This window comes from Poecilia reticulata, linkage group LG8, assembly GCF_000633615.1.
Source record: "Poecilia reticulata strain Guanapo linkage group LG8, Guppy_female_1.0+MT, whole genome shotgun sequence".
Classification (NCBI taxonomy): Eukaryota; Metazoa; Chordata; class Actinopteri; order Cyprinodontiformes; family Poeciliidae; genus Poecilia; species Poecilia reticulata.
The window spans coordinates 9679356-9696212 of NC_024338.1; the positions used below are offsets into that span (position 1 = coordinate 9679356).

Genomic DNA, 16857 nt, shown 5'->3' on the forward strand with positions numbered 1-16857 from the left:
CGTTCTGGTCTTTGTAGAGTATAAGAAGTAGATATTGGCTTGCTAATTAGTTAAGCTATCTGCTCAGGTAGCCTAACATACATGCCGCTTATGACTTGGCATCTGTAGTCAGTGATGGATGGCACTCCTTTTCAAAACTTGGTCATATTTTTTCACAAATGAAAATATTTCCAAGCAGCTGATTTTTGTATATCTTGTTTGTGAGGGAAATTTGTCAAGACTTTAATTCAGCCAGCTGACCAGCAGATACAGCAGTAGGTGGGGGAGGGGCAGTGCTTTTGTTACTTTATTCTACAGATACTCCAAAAAAGATCCTGGTGGTTCATTTTTTATTTTTTTTTGAAGGTGTAAATCTGACTTTTTAAACACTTTGTGTAATTGTATGCTAGTTTATATTTTACATCACTTGCTTATTTTGTGGGAATTCTGTTTTACTGCAATAGAACAAAATACAAAGTGTATCCTAACAAAGCAGTAGTGAATATGGCAGACTCCAATCATACAAACAAAACAAAAAAATCAATTCTTCTCAGCTCCGTTACTGTTAATTTATGGGAATGCTTTAGTTAATTTTAATATTTGTATTGCATTCATAATCACGTCCAGCTTCAATTTTGGGTATTTTCAATTCAGGGCTCACACACTGTTCTATAGATAAGTCTGTTGTGTGTATGAATGAAGTCCTCGAGCATCTTTGGTACTAACTGTCCTTTTTCCTCCCACGCTCTCCAGTGGACAACCAGCACATGCTGCACTACATTCGAGATAAGACAGCGGTTCCATATTTCAGTAACTTGGTCTGGTTTATCGGCAGCCATGTCATCGAACTGGACAAGTGTGTGCAGACAGATGAAGAGTAAGCGTCTCACTCTCTTTTGTAGCCTCTAGGGGGCATTGTTGTCTCAGGATTATAAGGTTTATTTCTACTCCTCATTGGAGAAACAGCATTTGCTTTGGCGTTATGTATGTGGCGCATGCACAATTAGATTTGCTTTGTAATTAATATTTATTTTTTAAACACATTAAGAGTTAATTCTTAGTTTAGCTGATGTCTGTTTCCTCCTGTTGTGTTCCAGGCATAAGAACAGAGGGAAGTTAAGTGACCTGGTGGCGGAGCACCTGGACCACCTCCACTACCTGAACGACATCCTCATCATCAACTGTGAATTCCTCAACGACGTGCTGACCGACCACCTCCTCAATCGCCTCTTCCTGCCCCTCTATGTCTACTCTTTGGTCAGTCCTGAGACGGTATGTTCACCGTCACAAACACTTTGAAACCCAGATACTCTTTACTTAAGGCTGTTTCATGTATTATATTGTTTATTAGCTTTACGTTTAGAAGAATTGGTATAAAGGCTTTGTTAAAAAGGCGTTCCTCTTGTTTTTAGAGATTATACTAACAGATTAAAATCTACCTACACAGGATTTCAATTTCTTCACCATAAATGATACTTCAGTATGAAACAGACATCTTATGTAAAGTTACTTAGTCATAGATACTTGAAAGTGATGGAATCTAGAGTAGTGCTGTCAAGATGGGAATATCTGACACAGTAATGCTTTTTTTACATATATACAATTATAGTTTGACATTTAAAAAAAATTTAGTCACCGATGTGGTCATGTTTAAAGGTGGTTTGTTATCTTGACATTCTCGTTTCATTTTCAACAGATCTCTTTTTCTGGAAGGAGTGTGTTTACAGAGGAAGTTTTACTTGAGCATGCAGATGTTTCCAAACCATTATCAGGATTTTTCTCACATTTAATCTTATTGTGTAACCTAATGATATTCTTCTTGTGTTCTCAGTCTGAAGAGCGGAAGATTAATCCCCAGGTGTCGCTCTACCTGCTGTCTCAAGTAAGCTACAATAGATATCACAGAACGGGCTGCAAGTCTCAGCTCTGGACTTGAGTTACAGTTAAATTGCAAAAATAGATATTTGAGATTCAACTTGGACTCTGTCTTTAGGTCCAGGACGTAAAGATAGTCTCGTCACAAATCTCATTCTCATGTGGTACAACGTTCAGTGCGCAGAGAGATGTATGCACATAAAAATCAAATCAAAGATGTCTCAGACTGATCTGCAGTGATTCTCTGTGGACTGTTTTCAGGCAAAATAAACAAGTAAATATTTAGCAAAAAAATCAAATTACACATCCCCTAATGGATCTCAAAATCTAGTTACTGATGGCTGCAAAAAGCCCTGCAGCCTTTAGCTCATCCCTGGTCCGTTATAGCTGAATCCAAGGCATTAATTAGACCCTCAGCCACCGAGCAAGTTCAATAAAGTCTAGCGTTTGATCTAATTTATTGATTCAGGTGTGTTCAAATGCCGAAGGACACCGACCATGGAGGACTTTAGTTTGAGATCCTGGCCTAGCATGAAATATAGTAACAGCATCATGTGGTGGGGGTGTTTTTCTTATAAAATATTTTTTTTATTTCAAAATAAAAACACTTCCTCTTCTGTTCATTTAAAAAAAAATCAAAATTCCCTCGAATTTAGAAAATGTGTTGCAAAGGCTATGCAAGATATTCTTGCATAGCCTTTTTTCTAACGTTTTGTGTTAATGTTGTGGGGTTTTTGTGTGTGTGTGTGTTTTTTTTCTTTCTTCCAGGTGTTTCTAATCATCCACTATCAGCCCCTGGTCAACGCCCTTGCAGATGTTATTCTCAATGGAGACCTCTCTGTTTTCAGTTGCCAGCCAGATGTTCACAGCACACACAAAAACACGGTATTCTATACATACACCCACACACACAACACATCCACTCTGAAAAGTCCCTAGTGTGTACCAGATTCTATGTCATATAAACACAACATAAATGCAAACTAGGCTCCCAAAGTTTAAAATAGCCAAAAACCAGAACCTGACTCACTAAGCAGTGCACAAAGTGACAAACGTAAACTAGCAAGTGAAGCAAACCCATTGGCTCAAACAAGAAATGGACGCCTACGCACACAACCACACACGCACACAGAGTTCCAGAAGTGCATGTAGGTGGTTATGAGATCGCAGGGCCATTGGGTTTTCTCCCATTGGTCACCCACATCAACACAACAAAATGCTAATGATTTTTWTYTYTTTTTTTTTTTTTTTTTTTTTTTTTTTTTTTTTTTTTKTTWYTTTTTKYYTTTTTTTTTTYTGTCCGACTTTTTGGGATTTGTGATAAAGTGACGGCTCCTGTCTGCCTGTTAGTCATTTCACCTCTCTTCTTCTTACCCTCAGGATCCCCCTCTGTTCCCCATCTTATTCCCTTCACCTCTCGTTTTCTGAACCACCCATCCCCCTCTTTTTTTTTTCTTTTTTTTTCTCTCCATCATCTTGATTTTTAGTTTCTCTTCCCCCTGTGCTCCTCCCTCCCCTCCTAATTTTGACCATCTGTTTGTAGCGGGGGGCGGGTGTGCAGCAGTAGTGAGCGTTTCTCAGAACCCTTGTGGTTATTCTCTGTGCTCCGTGTGTATTTCTGTGTGCTCAGTCTGCCGCTGTTGTAAGAAGCTGCCTACCTTTTCAGTGAATGTGACTTCAGGCATAATGCCTTCACAGTTCTGGTAGACCACAATAGGAGAGAGCCATCCCCAAACAAGGGTTCACATTTCTGAACTGTGGAAATGGATTCGGACTTGTTTAAAAAACAAAACAAAAAAAACTTAAGTTTACGTCACATCCATCACATTTTCTATCCAATCAGTCATTATCATTCATTGTTAGTTGCTGATTTTTAGTAGCAATAATTGAATCTACTTCCACTTAGCTCGCTATCAGATTTTCTTTCCTTCCTACCTTCATTTGCTTGAACACCTGTGCTATTTCCGGGCGGTTTAGCAAGGAGAAGCAGGCGGTTTCACAGCACACTCGAAGAAAGCAGTATAGAAAGTACATTTTATTTTATTTTTTTTATTTTTAATCGACGTGAGATGTGGATGTTAATTATTTCCACCTCATCAGATATCTGTTGTTTGATTTCTGGTAGATGAAAAGGAGGCAGATCAGGAATGAGCCGCGTTTCTTCGCAGGTGGTAAAATGGCACTTCCTGTTTGTCTGTGATGTGGCAGGAAATTAGGTCACATGGTGGAACACTGACAGGGTTGGCTCACCTAACCCAGATCTCTTTCCTGGAAGCAGTGTGTTTTTCCTCTCTCTATTGCTTTTGTAGATGTGTTTTCTTGCAAGTGCACCAGTTAGATACATAATGTCAGTATTTGCATACGTTTAGCAGCATGTAGTTTTTTGTGTTTTTTTTGTTGTTTTTTTTTCCCCCAAATGCGCGATCGGCTGTTTTTTAGTTCACGCCAATATGTAGCCGCTGATGTTCTATCTGCACAGTGTGCTCTCTTTTTAAGCGTCTGTTTTGGTTTGGGGTGTTTTTACGTGTGTGTCTCTGCGCAGGGCATGCTCCCTGACCTCCATTAATTTCTCAGCAGTGGCTGAGACTGTGAGCGGTTTACCAGAACATTGTCAGCTAGCAGGTGCAACACACACACAGATACTAGTTTGTGGTTTTTGTCAGACAGCATGCTCAGTGTGTGTTTGGCTGCAGCTACAATACAATCCTGCTTAGCGTGTTTATAGGAGATGTTTGTTTTAGGCTTTTCCTTGTAAATTATGTAAAACAAATGCAGTTAAAGACATTTTAATATTGATAAGCACATAAATATTAAAGGATATTTATAATTTTTTTCTTATGAAGTTGTAATAAAGCAGTAGTTGTAGAAAATTATTAAAAGTTTTGCTTTAATGAGAACCCAGTAGATCAAGAAAAAAAAATTTATTGGGATTTTTTTTATTATTATTACTTCCCAATCAATTAAACCACAGCTAAACCAAAGCAGTTTGTGTCCATAGCCGGTGTGTTGCTATCTGCTCATGTTCATGCTTCCTGGTTTGTTTGCTCTAGAAAATGAGACTGTCTAGTTTCAGTGCTTTTTAAAGAAACTAAACCACTTCGATAGAATTTTAGTAGATTTCAATAAGGTTTTTTAACCTTATTTTTTTAGCAGTATCCTTAGCCATGTCTGGATAAGTAAAAATAATAGTTCAATCTTGTTTTTTTTTTTTGTTGTTTTTTTACTTTTGGCCAATTCTAATTTCTCTTTAAAGGCTCCAAATTACTCCAAATGGAGTTTGTCAACTCTACTGAGAATCCTAAGTTAAGAGTTAGCATTGCTAACTTCAAACATTGGTATCTTTTGTGTTTTTATTTTTTATGTGCCTAGCTCCCCTTAAGCTGCTTGGAGATCTCCAACTTTCTAAGTTGTATCAGGCTGGGAACCGGAATAATATTTTTGTAAAGCATCTTGCAGCTTTTCTGCTTATTTTGACATCACCTGTAAATACCTTACTGATGGCACCCAAGTCTTCCATTGCTAACCACTTTCTCACTGAAGAATGTTGTTGTTGGTGTGACCTGAAAGCACTTATTTATTCAGGGATAACTGATTGGAGAAAGATGTTTGAGGGATAAAACTGAAAATCAGAAAATTTTGGTTATTTACCTCTATCTCTGTGTATTTTTATGTCCCACTATTGTTATGATAAAGATTTTTTGTGAAATCAATCAATTTTTGAGTAAGCTTTTCCATTGTTTGTATTTTCAGAGAAATTTTCCATTTCCATGTTAAAAACACAAAACCAGACTTTTAAGAACCTGCAGCCTTCAGAATCATAGATTGATTTATTACCGCTACTGTAACTTTTTTTTTTTGGTAATCTCTTAGGGGGAAATGCATGTCCTGAACATGTACATAAATATGCATGCATTTGATTCTGCAGGTTGTGGGAATTCTGAGTTGAACACGTTTTCAGCTGACGTTGGCTTTTCAGCAGTTGATGATGTTTGCGCTTCTCACAGATTAGCCTGACTGCATTGTAAAATTGTTGACCTTGCTCCCACAGATTGCAGCTCTCACTGTATCTGGGGTGTTGTGGTTCCGTGTCAGCTCGCCTCTGTGCTTTACGGTCAGACGTCTGATTGACCTCAATTTAACCAGAATCCTGCCTCGGTCCAGCGAGTCAAAATGCTTGACACGGAAAAGGAATGTCAGAAAAATCTAAAGTGAAAAGTGCTGACATCTGACTGACTGCTTGGAAGTCTGAGCAGGCTGCGTTTAGTATGATTCAAGCCAAAGTTCGCCTTTGTGCTCAGGACTCTTTCATTGGGTGTTTTTGAACTTTTAGCCAAAAGTTCAAATTTGATTCATCCCTGTGTAACCATGTAGCCATGCATGTTATCAGTCATTGTTTTCTACCTTTGTACATCCAGCTGGATCTCTTGTCCTCACAATGACTGTTTATTCAGATTTGTGTTTATAATACATATTTTTTTAATTGGTGTGATGTTCTGAGTCATTTATTTCGTTTCATCAGCTGTTCATTATTAGATTTTTCAGCAGAGCTGACGTTTTCACAGGTTTTTCAGTCTTTCCTGTAAGTCACTGGATTAACATCACTGTGCTGCTTCTTTTTTATTTACCAGCTGTTTCCTGTTCGGTTCATAATGTGGTTTGAGACTTTATGCCTTGCAACCGAATGTCTGAAGAACGGCGTTTTCTTTGCTGCACTCTTTCTTCACGGCAGCGACCCACAAGCCGATGATTTAATGCATTGGTGTCATAGGTGTAGTTTGTATCTGTGGGTCATTTTCTCGCATGCTGTGCCTATCTGCATCTTGGAGGAAATGCTTTATAGATATTTTTTTAAGTGACCTTGATGAGCACTGATAATGCAATAAGCATTTATGGTAACTGTGTGTGCAGAGAGGTTTTGATTGTGATACTTTTTCCCGTTACATGATTATTCATGAGCATCTGATGTTTTTTTTTCTTTTTGCATGCACATTTGATAAAGTTGCTCTATAGAAGCCCAAGGGTTATACTCTTCCAAGTACAAAGGCTTTGGTGTGTTTCATTCAGAGAATAATTATGATTAATATCTTTATTCTGTATGCAGCACAGACATTCATCTCTTTCCTGGAAAATTGTATCATAGCAAACTGGATTAATAGTTTTCTATCAAATAACTTCCCAGTAACATAATAATCTGTTTATTCTTGCTTCTAGGAAGGTATGGGAATAACAATCATTATCAAAGTTTTCAAAAGTTGGAGTCCCTAAATCACTAAAATGTTCCCACTGTTTTAAGTCAGATTTTTTTTTAGATTAGGAAGGGTTGATTAACTGAAAATATTCTCCAGTTTTCAGTTTTCAAATGACTGTTTAAAAATAGGTCACCTAACAACTCAGTTGTTTTTGGCCTCACAGTAACTTTTAGGATTTTTCTGGTTGAGACAAGACGTAATGGCTGCATCATGCTCTAAACACCGCCATCTTGTTTGGATGTTTGTAGTGTTTTTTTATGATCTTAAATGCATTTATTTTTACTAAATGCTGGAATTCATTGAACAATTTTTTTTGTTCCACCAAAACAAAAATGTATTATTTTTTTGTTTGTCCTTTTTCACAAAAAATATGCCTATCTTTTTAAAAACATAATTCAATTAAAAAATGCTTTATTTGTCCCAAAGTAAATTAAATGTATCTCGTATCATCTGAGCGCCTTGTGGATGACCAGAATGTTACTACTAATCCTCCTTGGTTGCTTTTGCTACACCTCTTTTAGTCTTTGTTTGGCCCTGCGGTCAGAAAGCTGTGTGCACAAACTCTTTTCTGTCCAGAATATTTCTCCAGACATTTTGGGGATCCTCGAGATGTGATGGGAACCTTTCTGTTCTTTTTGTTTAAAGGGGATTTTCAAGGATTTTCCATGTTTTCTCTGGATAAAGGTGGTCCCAGCTGTCCCAAATCATTAGAAATGGTTGTGTAACCATTTTGCAGATGTTAGATTTGTTGGAATAATGTGTTCTGAACATTTAGGGAGGAAGCAGAAAAAAACTTTGAGGTATTTTATGAATTTCCTGTTTTCTCATCTTTTCCCCCTTTGTCCCTCTGCTGCTGTTTCCCTCCAGCATGCCGCCGCAGGAGGCGTGCGCCGCTTCGTCAAACCCCCAGAGACTCTGGAGCGGTCCCTGGAAATGTCTCGCCACCGGGGCCGCAAAAGAACCCAGAAAAGACCGAATTACAAAAACCTGGGGGAGGAGGATGACGACAGAGCGGGGGGAGGCGGCAGCAGTTGTGCAGGAGAGGTGGAGGAGGGCTGGGATGACGACGGCAGCAGAGGAGGAGAGAGGGAGAAGGGAAAAGGTACAGAGGGATTAGGAGGAGGAAGTGGGAGCTCTAAGGGAAGCAGAGCGAGTGGGGAGATGGCGGAAGGTGAGTTTGTGTCTCATTGGACACAGAAGTACAGGACTGTGTTTGTGTGTATTTTCTCCCATCAATCAGACTTCCTGTTCCCTATGAGTCCTCCAAACAGAAAAGAGACAAGCTAAAAGGACAACAAGGCTGCATTTTAGTCAACCTTTTTAATTTCTCTCTGCTTTGGTTTTCCTTTGGGTGATGATGAAAGCATTTCCAAACCTTGTTTTTTTTTTCTAAACCGTTTAACCTCTTCTTCATCTGTGACCTCATTGGATAAAAACAAATTAAGAAACATGAAAACAGAAAATTGAGGATTATGGTGCAGGCTTTGCTCTTTCCACTGTTTGGGTTATATATTTTTTATTTGTCCATAAATAACTCCATTAAACACAATGTCCATTAAAGCAAAACTGTCCATTCCTGCGATGATACACCATCCATCCTGTGCTCCTCACCTCTGCCTGTCTCCCACTGCTTCTCTTACTGTGTTTGTGTGTTTTTATGTACAGCTTCCGCATCGTTTGTGACCATTTCAATCATCTGAAATAATTTTTTTTTTTATGTTGTGATGGAATAGTCCCTTTTCACAAGAGAGTCTCTTTAGACCCAGAGGAAAAAAAATATTTCACTGTGTGGATTTTTTGCAAATGTAATGTGGTGGGCAGATTAGCAAGAAGTAGTTTCTAAATAAGATGTGAACTAAATGGGTAGGAAAAAACGACGCCTACACTACTTAGCAGGTTGGTAAACCATGCAGTAAAATTAGAAACTTAAATGGCACATGGACTGTCTTAAGATATTTATCCTATTTTTAAATGCAAAGTATTTTTTTACCCATCTTCCTACATGTGCAACATTTCTTTGCTGTTTGGGTGTATTTCATTTAACCTAATTAAACTGGAACATGTTCTAGACTTGCATATGGCCCAGAGATGCAAGTTATCAGTTAATGAGTTAAAGTTGACTGATCTTCTCGCTCCACTAATGGCAGTTTTCTTAAAAACCTGATCATTTTTGCTTTTTTCGAGGGCTGACCAAAAGACAATTTTTTGTCAGCTGTATTAAATACAAAATTATGGTTATCTTGCATTAACTTAGACATATTTATACAATAATACAAAACAGGAACCTCTGAGATTACTGAATAGAAAAATTAAAGATGCTCAAGGATGTGCAAGGGTGCAATTTTAAATCGTGTTATCTGATGATTGGGGACTAAATATGGAGAGGCAGAAAACAAAGCAAAAAACAGAAGAGGGAGAAGGATAAAGACATAGGGATTAAAAAAGCTTTTCAAAATGTTTGAAAGACAGCAGGTAGGTTTTGTATGCAGAGGAGGCTTGTAAATATTCAGGTTAGTCTAAATTGCTAGCAAAATAACATGTTGTTATTTTGCAATTGTATGCTGCATTTATAATAGATTATAGCAAGAAAAATGAATAAACTCGTTTGTAGTTGTTTCGACTGTACTCATTTAACTTGATGGGTGAATCAGAAAAAGTTATAGAACTTGGCAGTGATAAACCAGAGTTTAAACGTCTTCACGCATTACAACGCTACAGCGCTGTTGGGACATGTCAGATAAGTCTGATCAAATGTAGCATCCAGCCATTATTTAAAATGTTTTTTGGAGTTTTTTACGTGGATTGACTGCTGTATTTTTTAAAACCTACTTAACACAAAGTTCATATCATCCAGCTGTGAGGATGGAGAGAAGAAAGAGAATGAGGACAGGCAGGGGAAGGCAACAGGTTGGTGTCCTATTAGGTAAAAGCTCAGGAAAAGCTACTTAATCCCAAGTGATTAGCTTTAAAATATTTATTCTTAGAATTTCCATTAGAAATATTTATCTACTTAAAGCTATTAAATAAACACATGTCAGACCATAAAACTTAGTAGAAAATATAGGTTTGACCCATTTATTAATCTTTATTGAAAACAGTGTTGCACCATTTCATCTGATGGCTTTCTTGACAAATGGCCAAGTGCAAAGGGACATGTATCAGTTTAGTGTCAACATTTTTCCATAGAGTCCAGGCTATTGTTAAGATATAGATTCACATTTTCACAACAGAAAATGTATCGTGCGCTGGTTGCTTCTAGGTTGCAACTTATCGTATTTTCTGCATTATAAGGCGCACCTAAAAACCTGCAGTTTCCTCAAAACCCGACAGTGCGCTTTATAATCCGGTGCACCTTATATACGGACCAATATTGAGCCACAACAGGTCTAGCAACTACGGTAAGCAGCTGCCGACTTCATTTTCGCCCGTAGAAGAAGAAGCATGCGGTGCATGCTGGGATAGTTGTCAGAACGCTGGTTTGTTAATAAAGTTTGACTGACCTATCTACCTACCGACCTGATAATCAGGTCTTCTGCAGGTCATTTAGCGCCACGTTCTCTCCGAACGGAGAAGGGTGACCATCGTCTGGCCACRCCCCAGCCCAGTCGCGGAAGGCTCTCCTCGCCAACCGGAGGCGGACTGTTTTTTTTTTGTTTTTTTTTTAACATTCTTTATGTCAATAAAGTGGCTTTAGATATTCATCCGGGGTACTTCGACTATGGTTACCAAGGGACCAGCYCCTATAAATTTAAAGCCTGGGGAGTCGGGGGAAGAGAGAGACTGCAGCGACAGCGTGTCGGTTGATCTGTGTTACCCAGAAAGCAGTTGGGCACAATATCGCAACACCAACACCGTGAGTGAAACAATGACTGGGGCAGACTACTATATAAGGTACTAGGGGACCACTTTATTATTACACATCCACATTTATAGAGCACGGAACAAATCACGTCCTGTATCGGTTCAATACGGGACGGGTGGAAACCCTAACTGTAGCATCTATTCCAGGGGTGTCCAAAGTCGGTCCTCGAGGGCCGGCATTCTGCATGTTTTAGTTCTCTCCCTGGTTTTACACACCTGCATCAAATGATGGCTCATTAGAAGTTCTAAGGAGAACACTGACTTGATCAGGAGGTTGTTGCAACCACTAGAGAGAGAACTAAAACATGCAGGATGCCGGCCCTCGAGGACCGACCCTGGACACCCCTGGTCTATTCTATGCGCCTTATAATCCGGTGTGCCTTATAGTGCAGAAAATACGGTATATTATTACACAATTTAGCCGTTTTGTTTTTTAATAATGGACCTGGGAAAATACATAATTGCCCACCTGACTACTGGCATCATGTCTTTCTCATGTTAAAAATTTTGTGCGTTATCTTCACCCCATTTTCACCTTAATGAGCTTGTTGAGTTTTTTCATCCCACACCAGTCTCCGTTTGGACCGTTTTTCTTTCCCGTTCTGGGATGGCCCCGGCATCTTTATTTCTGTACGAACTACTTTTGCTTAACGATACCCAGCGGTGCCCTCGTCTGGATGGAAAGTTCCATGTTGATCTTATCAGATCACACTTTTCCACATTTGCTACGTCCCCAACTTGCCCCCTGAAAATAGTTATTTTGGGTTTTTTGTCAATAATGTCTTTCTTTTTGCTGCGCTTGCATAAGGCCTTATTTGTGGAGTCACAAGTTAGTTGTTCTGTGAATAGCTTCTTTCACGAGAGCTGTGGATATCTGCAGCTTCCCCAGATTTATCTTCAGTGCTTCTCTGAGCAATGTCCTTATGTTACTCAGAAACGTCCAAAGATGTGCAGTTATGGAGGGTTTTTTTCCTAACCTTCACTGCAATAAACATGTCCTCAGCTTTCTCCCTGACCTGTTTGCTGTGTTCTTTGGTGTTCATGATGCTGTTTGTTCATAGATATTCTCAAACAAATCTGAGGTCTTCACAGTATAGCTGGATTTATTATTAAAGCAGAAGTGATTTACTTATTTGGGGAACTCTTGTAGCATTACGTTAAACTGGGTTTAATTAGGAAACGGGGTAAATGCAAATGTATCCCATTTTTCAGGTTTTTATTTGCAAACTATTAGGTAAACCTGTATTTTTCCTACTACTTGATAGCTATACAGTGCCTTGTGTTGGTGTATCACAAAATTCCAATAAAATACACTGAAGTTTGGTTGAAATGTTGAAAAAGGTTGAGTTAAAATGTTAATTTTTTTGATCTATGCTGATAGAAGTTTGTGGGGAGTGCACCTTAAACTATAAAGAGTGTGCATGTGTGTCTGTGTTTGTCTGCACACAGAAATTGAGATGGTGGTGATGGAAAAATGTAGAGCATCAGAACTGACTGAACAGAACATCACTGATGAAGAGAAGACCGCCGCTGCCACTCGAACACACACAGAAAGAAGCAGGTGCAGGTTCACACACTCCTTCCCATCTGTTGCCTCCTTCCCACGGCAACAGATGAATTTCGGTGGGGTGACATCTTGTCACCTTCTCGCCCTCGCAGGCCGTTCCTGGACATGGTGTACAGCGCCCTGGAGTGCACCAACGATGACTACCACGCTCTGTTTGTGCTCTGTCTGCTTTATGCCATCTCACACAGTAAAGGTTTGTTAATTTGCAGCCGTCGATGTTACCGTCACACAGTCCAGTCCTCTCCAAATATCCTATATATAGTCCTTGAATGCGGATTGTTTGATGTTTCCACGTAATGAATCTCGTGAACAAATTGTGTCCCCGACTGTGGCGGATGAACGCTTGGAAATGTTTTGTTTGTTTTTCTCACATAAATGACGTTGACGGCTTCCTTTACCAGTTTCATGCCCCATTGCTTTTTAACAACTATACAATGTTGTAATGAGTTATAGTTTATTACCTTTGGTGTATTTATCAGCTCGGTTCCTGATGGCCTGCATTCTTCTTCATGGCGCAATGAGTCATCCCCTGATTATTGAAGTCTGGTCTAGAGCTCGACATGACTACATGAAATAATATTTCGACTTTTTTTTCTCTAATTCCAAGTACCTGGCAAATGAGTAATTTACTTTATCATTAAAAAATKTATTGTTTTAAATTGTAATATTCTTCCTATTAAAGTTATAATTACATAGCTGTCAGTGAAAACAAATTATAAACCAATAAATCTGAATCACCAAATTATTGTTAAAATTACTACACATTTAAAATGGCATCTCACTGATGAACTTTTTGACATCCCTTAAGAACCAGAAGGACAGTCATTTAATAAAATGTATTTTTGATAAATCAGCTTATCCTGCTTGAGTGCGGTGACTTAAAAATTTCCAATTTTGTTAAAGGTGTGAACCGTGATCTTCTGGAGCGTCTGCAGTTGCCGGTTCCCGACCAGGAGAGAGGTTCTTACAGCGTGGTGCTTGTGGAAAGACTGATCAGAATAATGAACCAGGCGGCGTTGCAAGGTAACAAAACATTCAGCTTTAAATGCTGATCACCAGACCAAACAGTAGGGCGTGGAGTTACCAAGAATCGATATGTTTCAAGAAGATTCACTTTGAAAATACAAGTACTAGCAATCTGTTGCCTAGAAACCACCAGTACACGACATGAACGAGCATCCAGTCTGTTCGTTGTGAATTAGAGATGAGTTCACCATTCATGTAAATTGTTTCTTAATTGGGCACTTAATGTGATAAACTCCATTCCCATATTTTATTTTATTTTTTTCCCAGATGGGAAAGTTCGCCTCGCAACACTTGAGCTGAGCTGCCTTCTGTTGAAGCAGTCGGTTTTGTCGGGAAGCCGCTGTATAATCAAAGATGTCCATCTAGCCTGCCTCGAGGTAACGCACATACTCTGCATGCACATAATAGCTTCTGAGAGATGCGTTTGTGTAAAAAAAAAAAAAAAGTGTCATGTTTCTTTATCTCTCCTGACAACGAATTCCAGATAACAGGAGCCAGAGCTTTCCTTGTCATGCTGCTTCGCTAGAATCCGGGTTTCTAGTGAAGTGCTCACTTCTTGTTATGATTCATTATGAGGCTCTCCTTAGAATGTGAAGAGACTTCCCTCCTCTGTCCAAGAGTCCAATAATTCATAATTCATTTTGTTTACAATCTGTGGTTTCTGTTCCTGTCTCATCTAATTTATATTGCTGAATTCCAGGATATGCCAAACAACAAAGATTTCTAAATATTTCAAAGGAAATTCCACCGATATTTAAAGCAATAATTGATCAGGTCTCCTCTTGGAGTGTAGCGACTTTTAGAGCTGTTTTTATTTTTGTATTAATTAATATAAAGTACCAGAAAACGGATCGTATATAAATCATAATAGTGAAGCAGTTATTTTCAACTGTACAGTCAGTCTGGACTTCTTACTGGCAACAACTCTCAGGTGTTGTTTTATCGAAGGTAGAGGCCATTACCGGCAATGTATAGATTCTCTGATTGTTAATGATCATTTGTCAGTCATTAAGTCGTACAAATATCATTAGATTGACCAGTTAATATTTAAACCTGATTTATAATTGGAATCTAACCAGCTTTAAGTAGATTGTATCTGGTTTCTATTTGTTTTTTCTTTTGTAAACTTCCCTTTGTAGGTAACTGTTGTTCCTATAAATAAGCTGCAGTGACTCACCATAGTTGATTAACCAGATTGTTGCTCGTAAGCCAGCGTTTCTCAGGAACTGCATCGGAAACRCACAATATTCCCACTGAAGCTTCACTTGCCAGTTCTACGGACAGCGCATCTAGGTTTCTATCGCATGTGTTGATTTCCCTAAGACTGTGTCATGTTACACTGTTTGGAATCGCAGGGAAACCCTAATATGCTAGGGAACATTCTCTGTGAACGTCGAGTGGTGTTCCAAAAAGAAATAAAAAAAACTAACAGAGTAAAAACAGAGTATTGTGTTTGTGTTTGCAGGGTGCCAGAGAAGAAAGTCTGCATTTACTGCGGACCTTTTACAAGGTAATTACACAAACTACAAATCTCAACAGCACACTTTTGAACCGTGGGAATACACATGATGTTTTATTATACGCCTTTCTAATCTTATGCCTTCACATGTGTTTATAGTGCATTCAATTAAAGACTTGTATCATCTTTATATGCTTTCCACTCTTTCATTCTTGATTTTGTGTTACACAATGTGACTTCAGGTCGCCAAAACAATAAGCATTTAGTATTTGGCCACCAGCATTTCAGAGAAATTGATTTTGGAAGAAAAAGGAACAACAACATTTCTTGTGTTGCGTCCAGATTAATCCGAGAACAGCCTCATAACAGTTTCCATATGATTAGTCGGTTGGTTATAATTGAAAGTAACCCCATCCTAAGAAAAAAAGCTTTGTCTTCGCCTGCAGATTAGAGTTAGTGTTGGCATTTTTGTTGTTTATAGTTAAATGTAAAGTTTCATCTTTACTTTCACTTTTGATTTGATTCAGTCTGGATATTGTTCTGCAATCAGTCAGATGAGTTGCTTTTCTTTTTAAAATGAAAGTTTTCTTTTGGTTTGTTTCTCTTTAAAAAAAAAAAAAAAGAAGAAAAACATACTAATTGCGGTAAGCCTGAGTTTTTAATCATCAGGTCTTTGCACCAATTTCTGTTAAATGTTACTAAAGCCCAGAGAACCTAATCTGATGTAATCTGGGATATTTTTGGAGAACAATGGCTTTCATTGTTGCATGCTATCATCATTGCTCATCTTTGTGCAATATTCCAGTCATAAATGCTTCAATTATGACACTATCGCTGTCTGCAGATCTGCTTGGCCTTGACTGACTTTGATTTGTCTATTCACAATTAAGTTACTGATTTAAAGAGTATATATCATATTTTGTCAATTTTCAGTGCCAGAAATCTTTAAAATATTGCAAGAATGAGATGTAAATAAATAACTTTTGGCCTTTTTATAGTTTTTCAAAGCCGATATAAAAATAAAAAAAAATGCATGGCTATTAAAGCAGAAAGGAATGAACGTAAAACGGGAGAATGTCGCTTTACCACCTGGAGACTTCATACCAATCACAGAACAAATCATCTTCTAGACAAAAACGCCATTCTGATAGTAATATGTGAAATGGGGGTGTGTCAGCTGATAAGTCATTGAAAGAATAAATGGAGCACTTTTCCTACGAAGATTATTCATGCAAGAAACGTGACAAGTTCTGTGAAAATGTTCCAATTCAGAGAGCGAGAAGGAAACAAGCCAAGCTTATGAGAAGAGGACAAAAGAGAGTTGTTGTTACAGCTACTACAGATTGTAAACAACTAGAGGCCTGAGGCTGCTGCAGTTGTTGTTGATGGAGAGCATGAAGCTTATTAGGGGGAAACAAAATTACTTTTTCTTTTGAGATGTATCTTTTTAGGTAGTGGTAGTCATTACATCTATTCTTGTCGACAGATTCCACTAAACCAATGATTGCTGTCCCACCATGCTCGTTATGTGAAGTTTTAGCTGCAGCTTATTTTCCCATTGTATTTTTACCAAATGAATGAGGGACTGTATGGCTGCAGTCTGATTCTATCTGTATCTTAACTTTCATTTCATCCACCATATGTGTAGTTTTGGTTTAGGGACTTTTTAGGGCCAAACTCGATGCTGTTGTGGGGATTTGTAGAATTATAGTGATGTAATGTGTGATGTTAGATAGCCACCATATGCTTTTAAATTCCTGAGTAGGGTTCTGGTTTGTTTGATATCCGAGCTTCTGAACTAGACAACTTTTCTCCTGCCCTCCTTTTGGGTAAATAACCAT

General features: G+C 38.4%; 1 protein-coding gene across 8 annotated transcripts in view; it reads left to right on the plus strand.

Moving 5' to 3' along the window:
* Window positions 1-16857, plus strand: part of clec16a (C-type lectin domain containing 16A) — a 39011-nt gene that overhangs the window by 7535 nt on the left and 14619 nt on the right. For 5 of the 8 annotated variants that reach the window (XM_008415743.2, XM_008415739.2, XM_008415744.2 and 2 more), the window contains 10 exons: window positions 733-856; window positions 1077-1251; window positions 1811-1861; window positions 2623-2739; window positions 7971-8274; window positions 12414-12525; window positions 12624-12724; window positions 13435-13554; window positions 13825-13934; window positions 15023-15067. In XM_008415743.2, the coding sequence (XP_008413965.1) occupies window positions 733-856; window positions 1077-1251; window positions 1811-1861; window positions 2623-2739; window positions 7971-8274; window positions 12414-12525; window positions 12624-12724; window positions 13435-13554; window positions 13825-13934; window positions 15023-15067 (1259 nt within the window). The remainder of the gene's footprint in view (window positions 1-732; window positions 857-1076; window positions 1252-1810; window positions 1862-2622; window positions 2740-7970; window positions 8275-12413; window positions 12526-12623; window positions 12725-13434; window positions 13555-13824; window positions 13935-15022; window positions 15068-16857) is intronic. The other 3 variants (XM_008415742.2, XM_008415746.2, XM_008415741.2) reach the window with 2 other exon arrangements.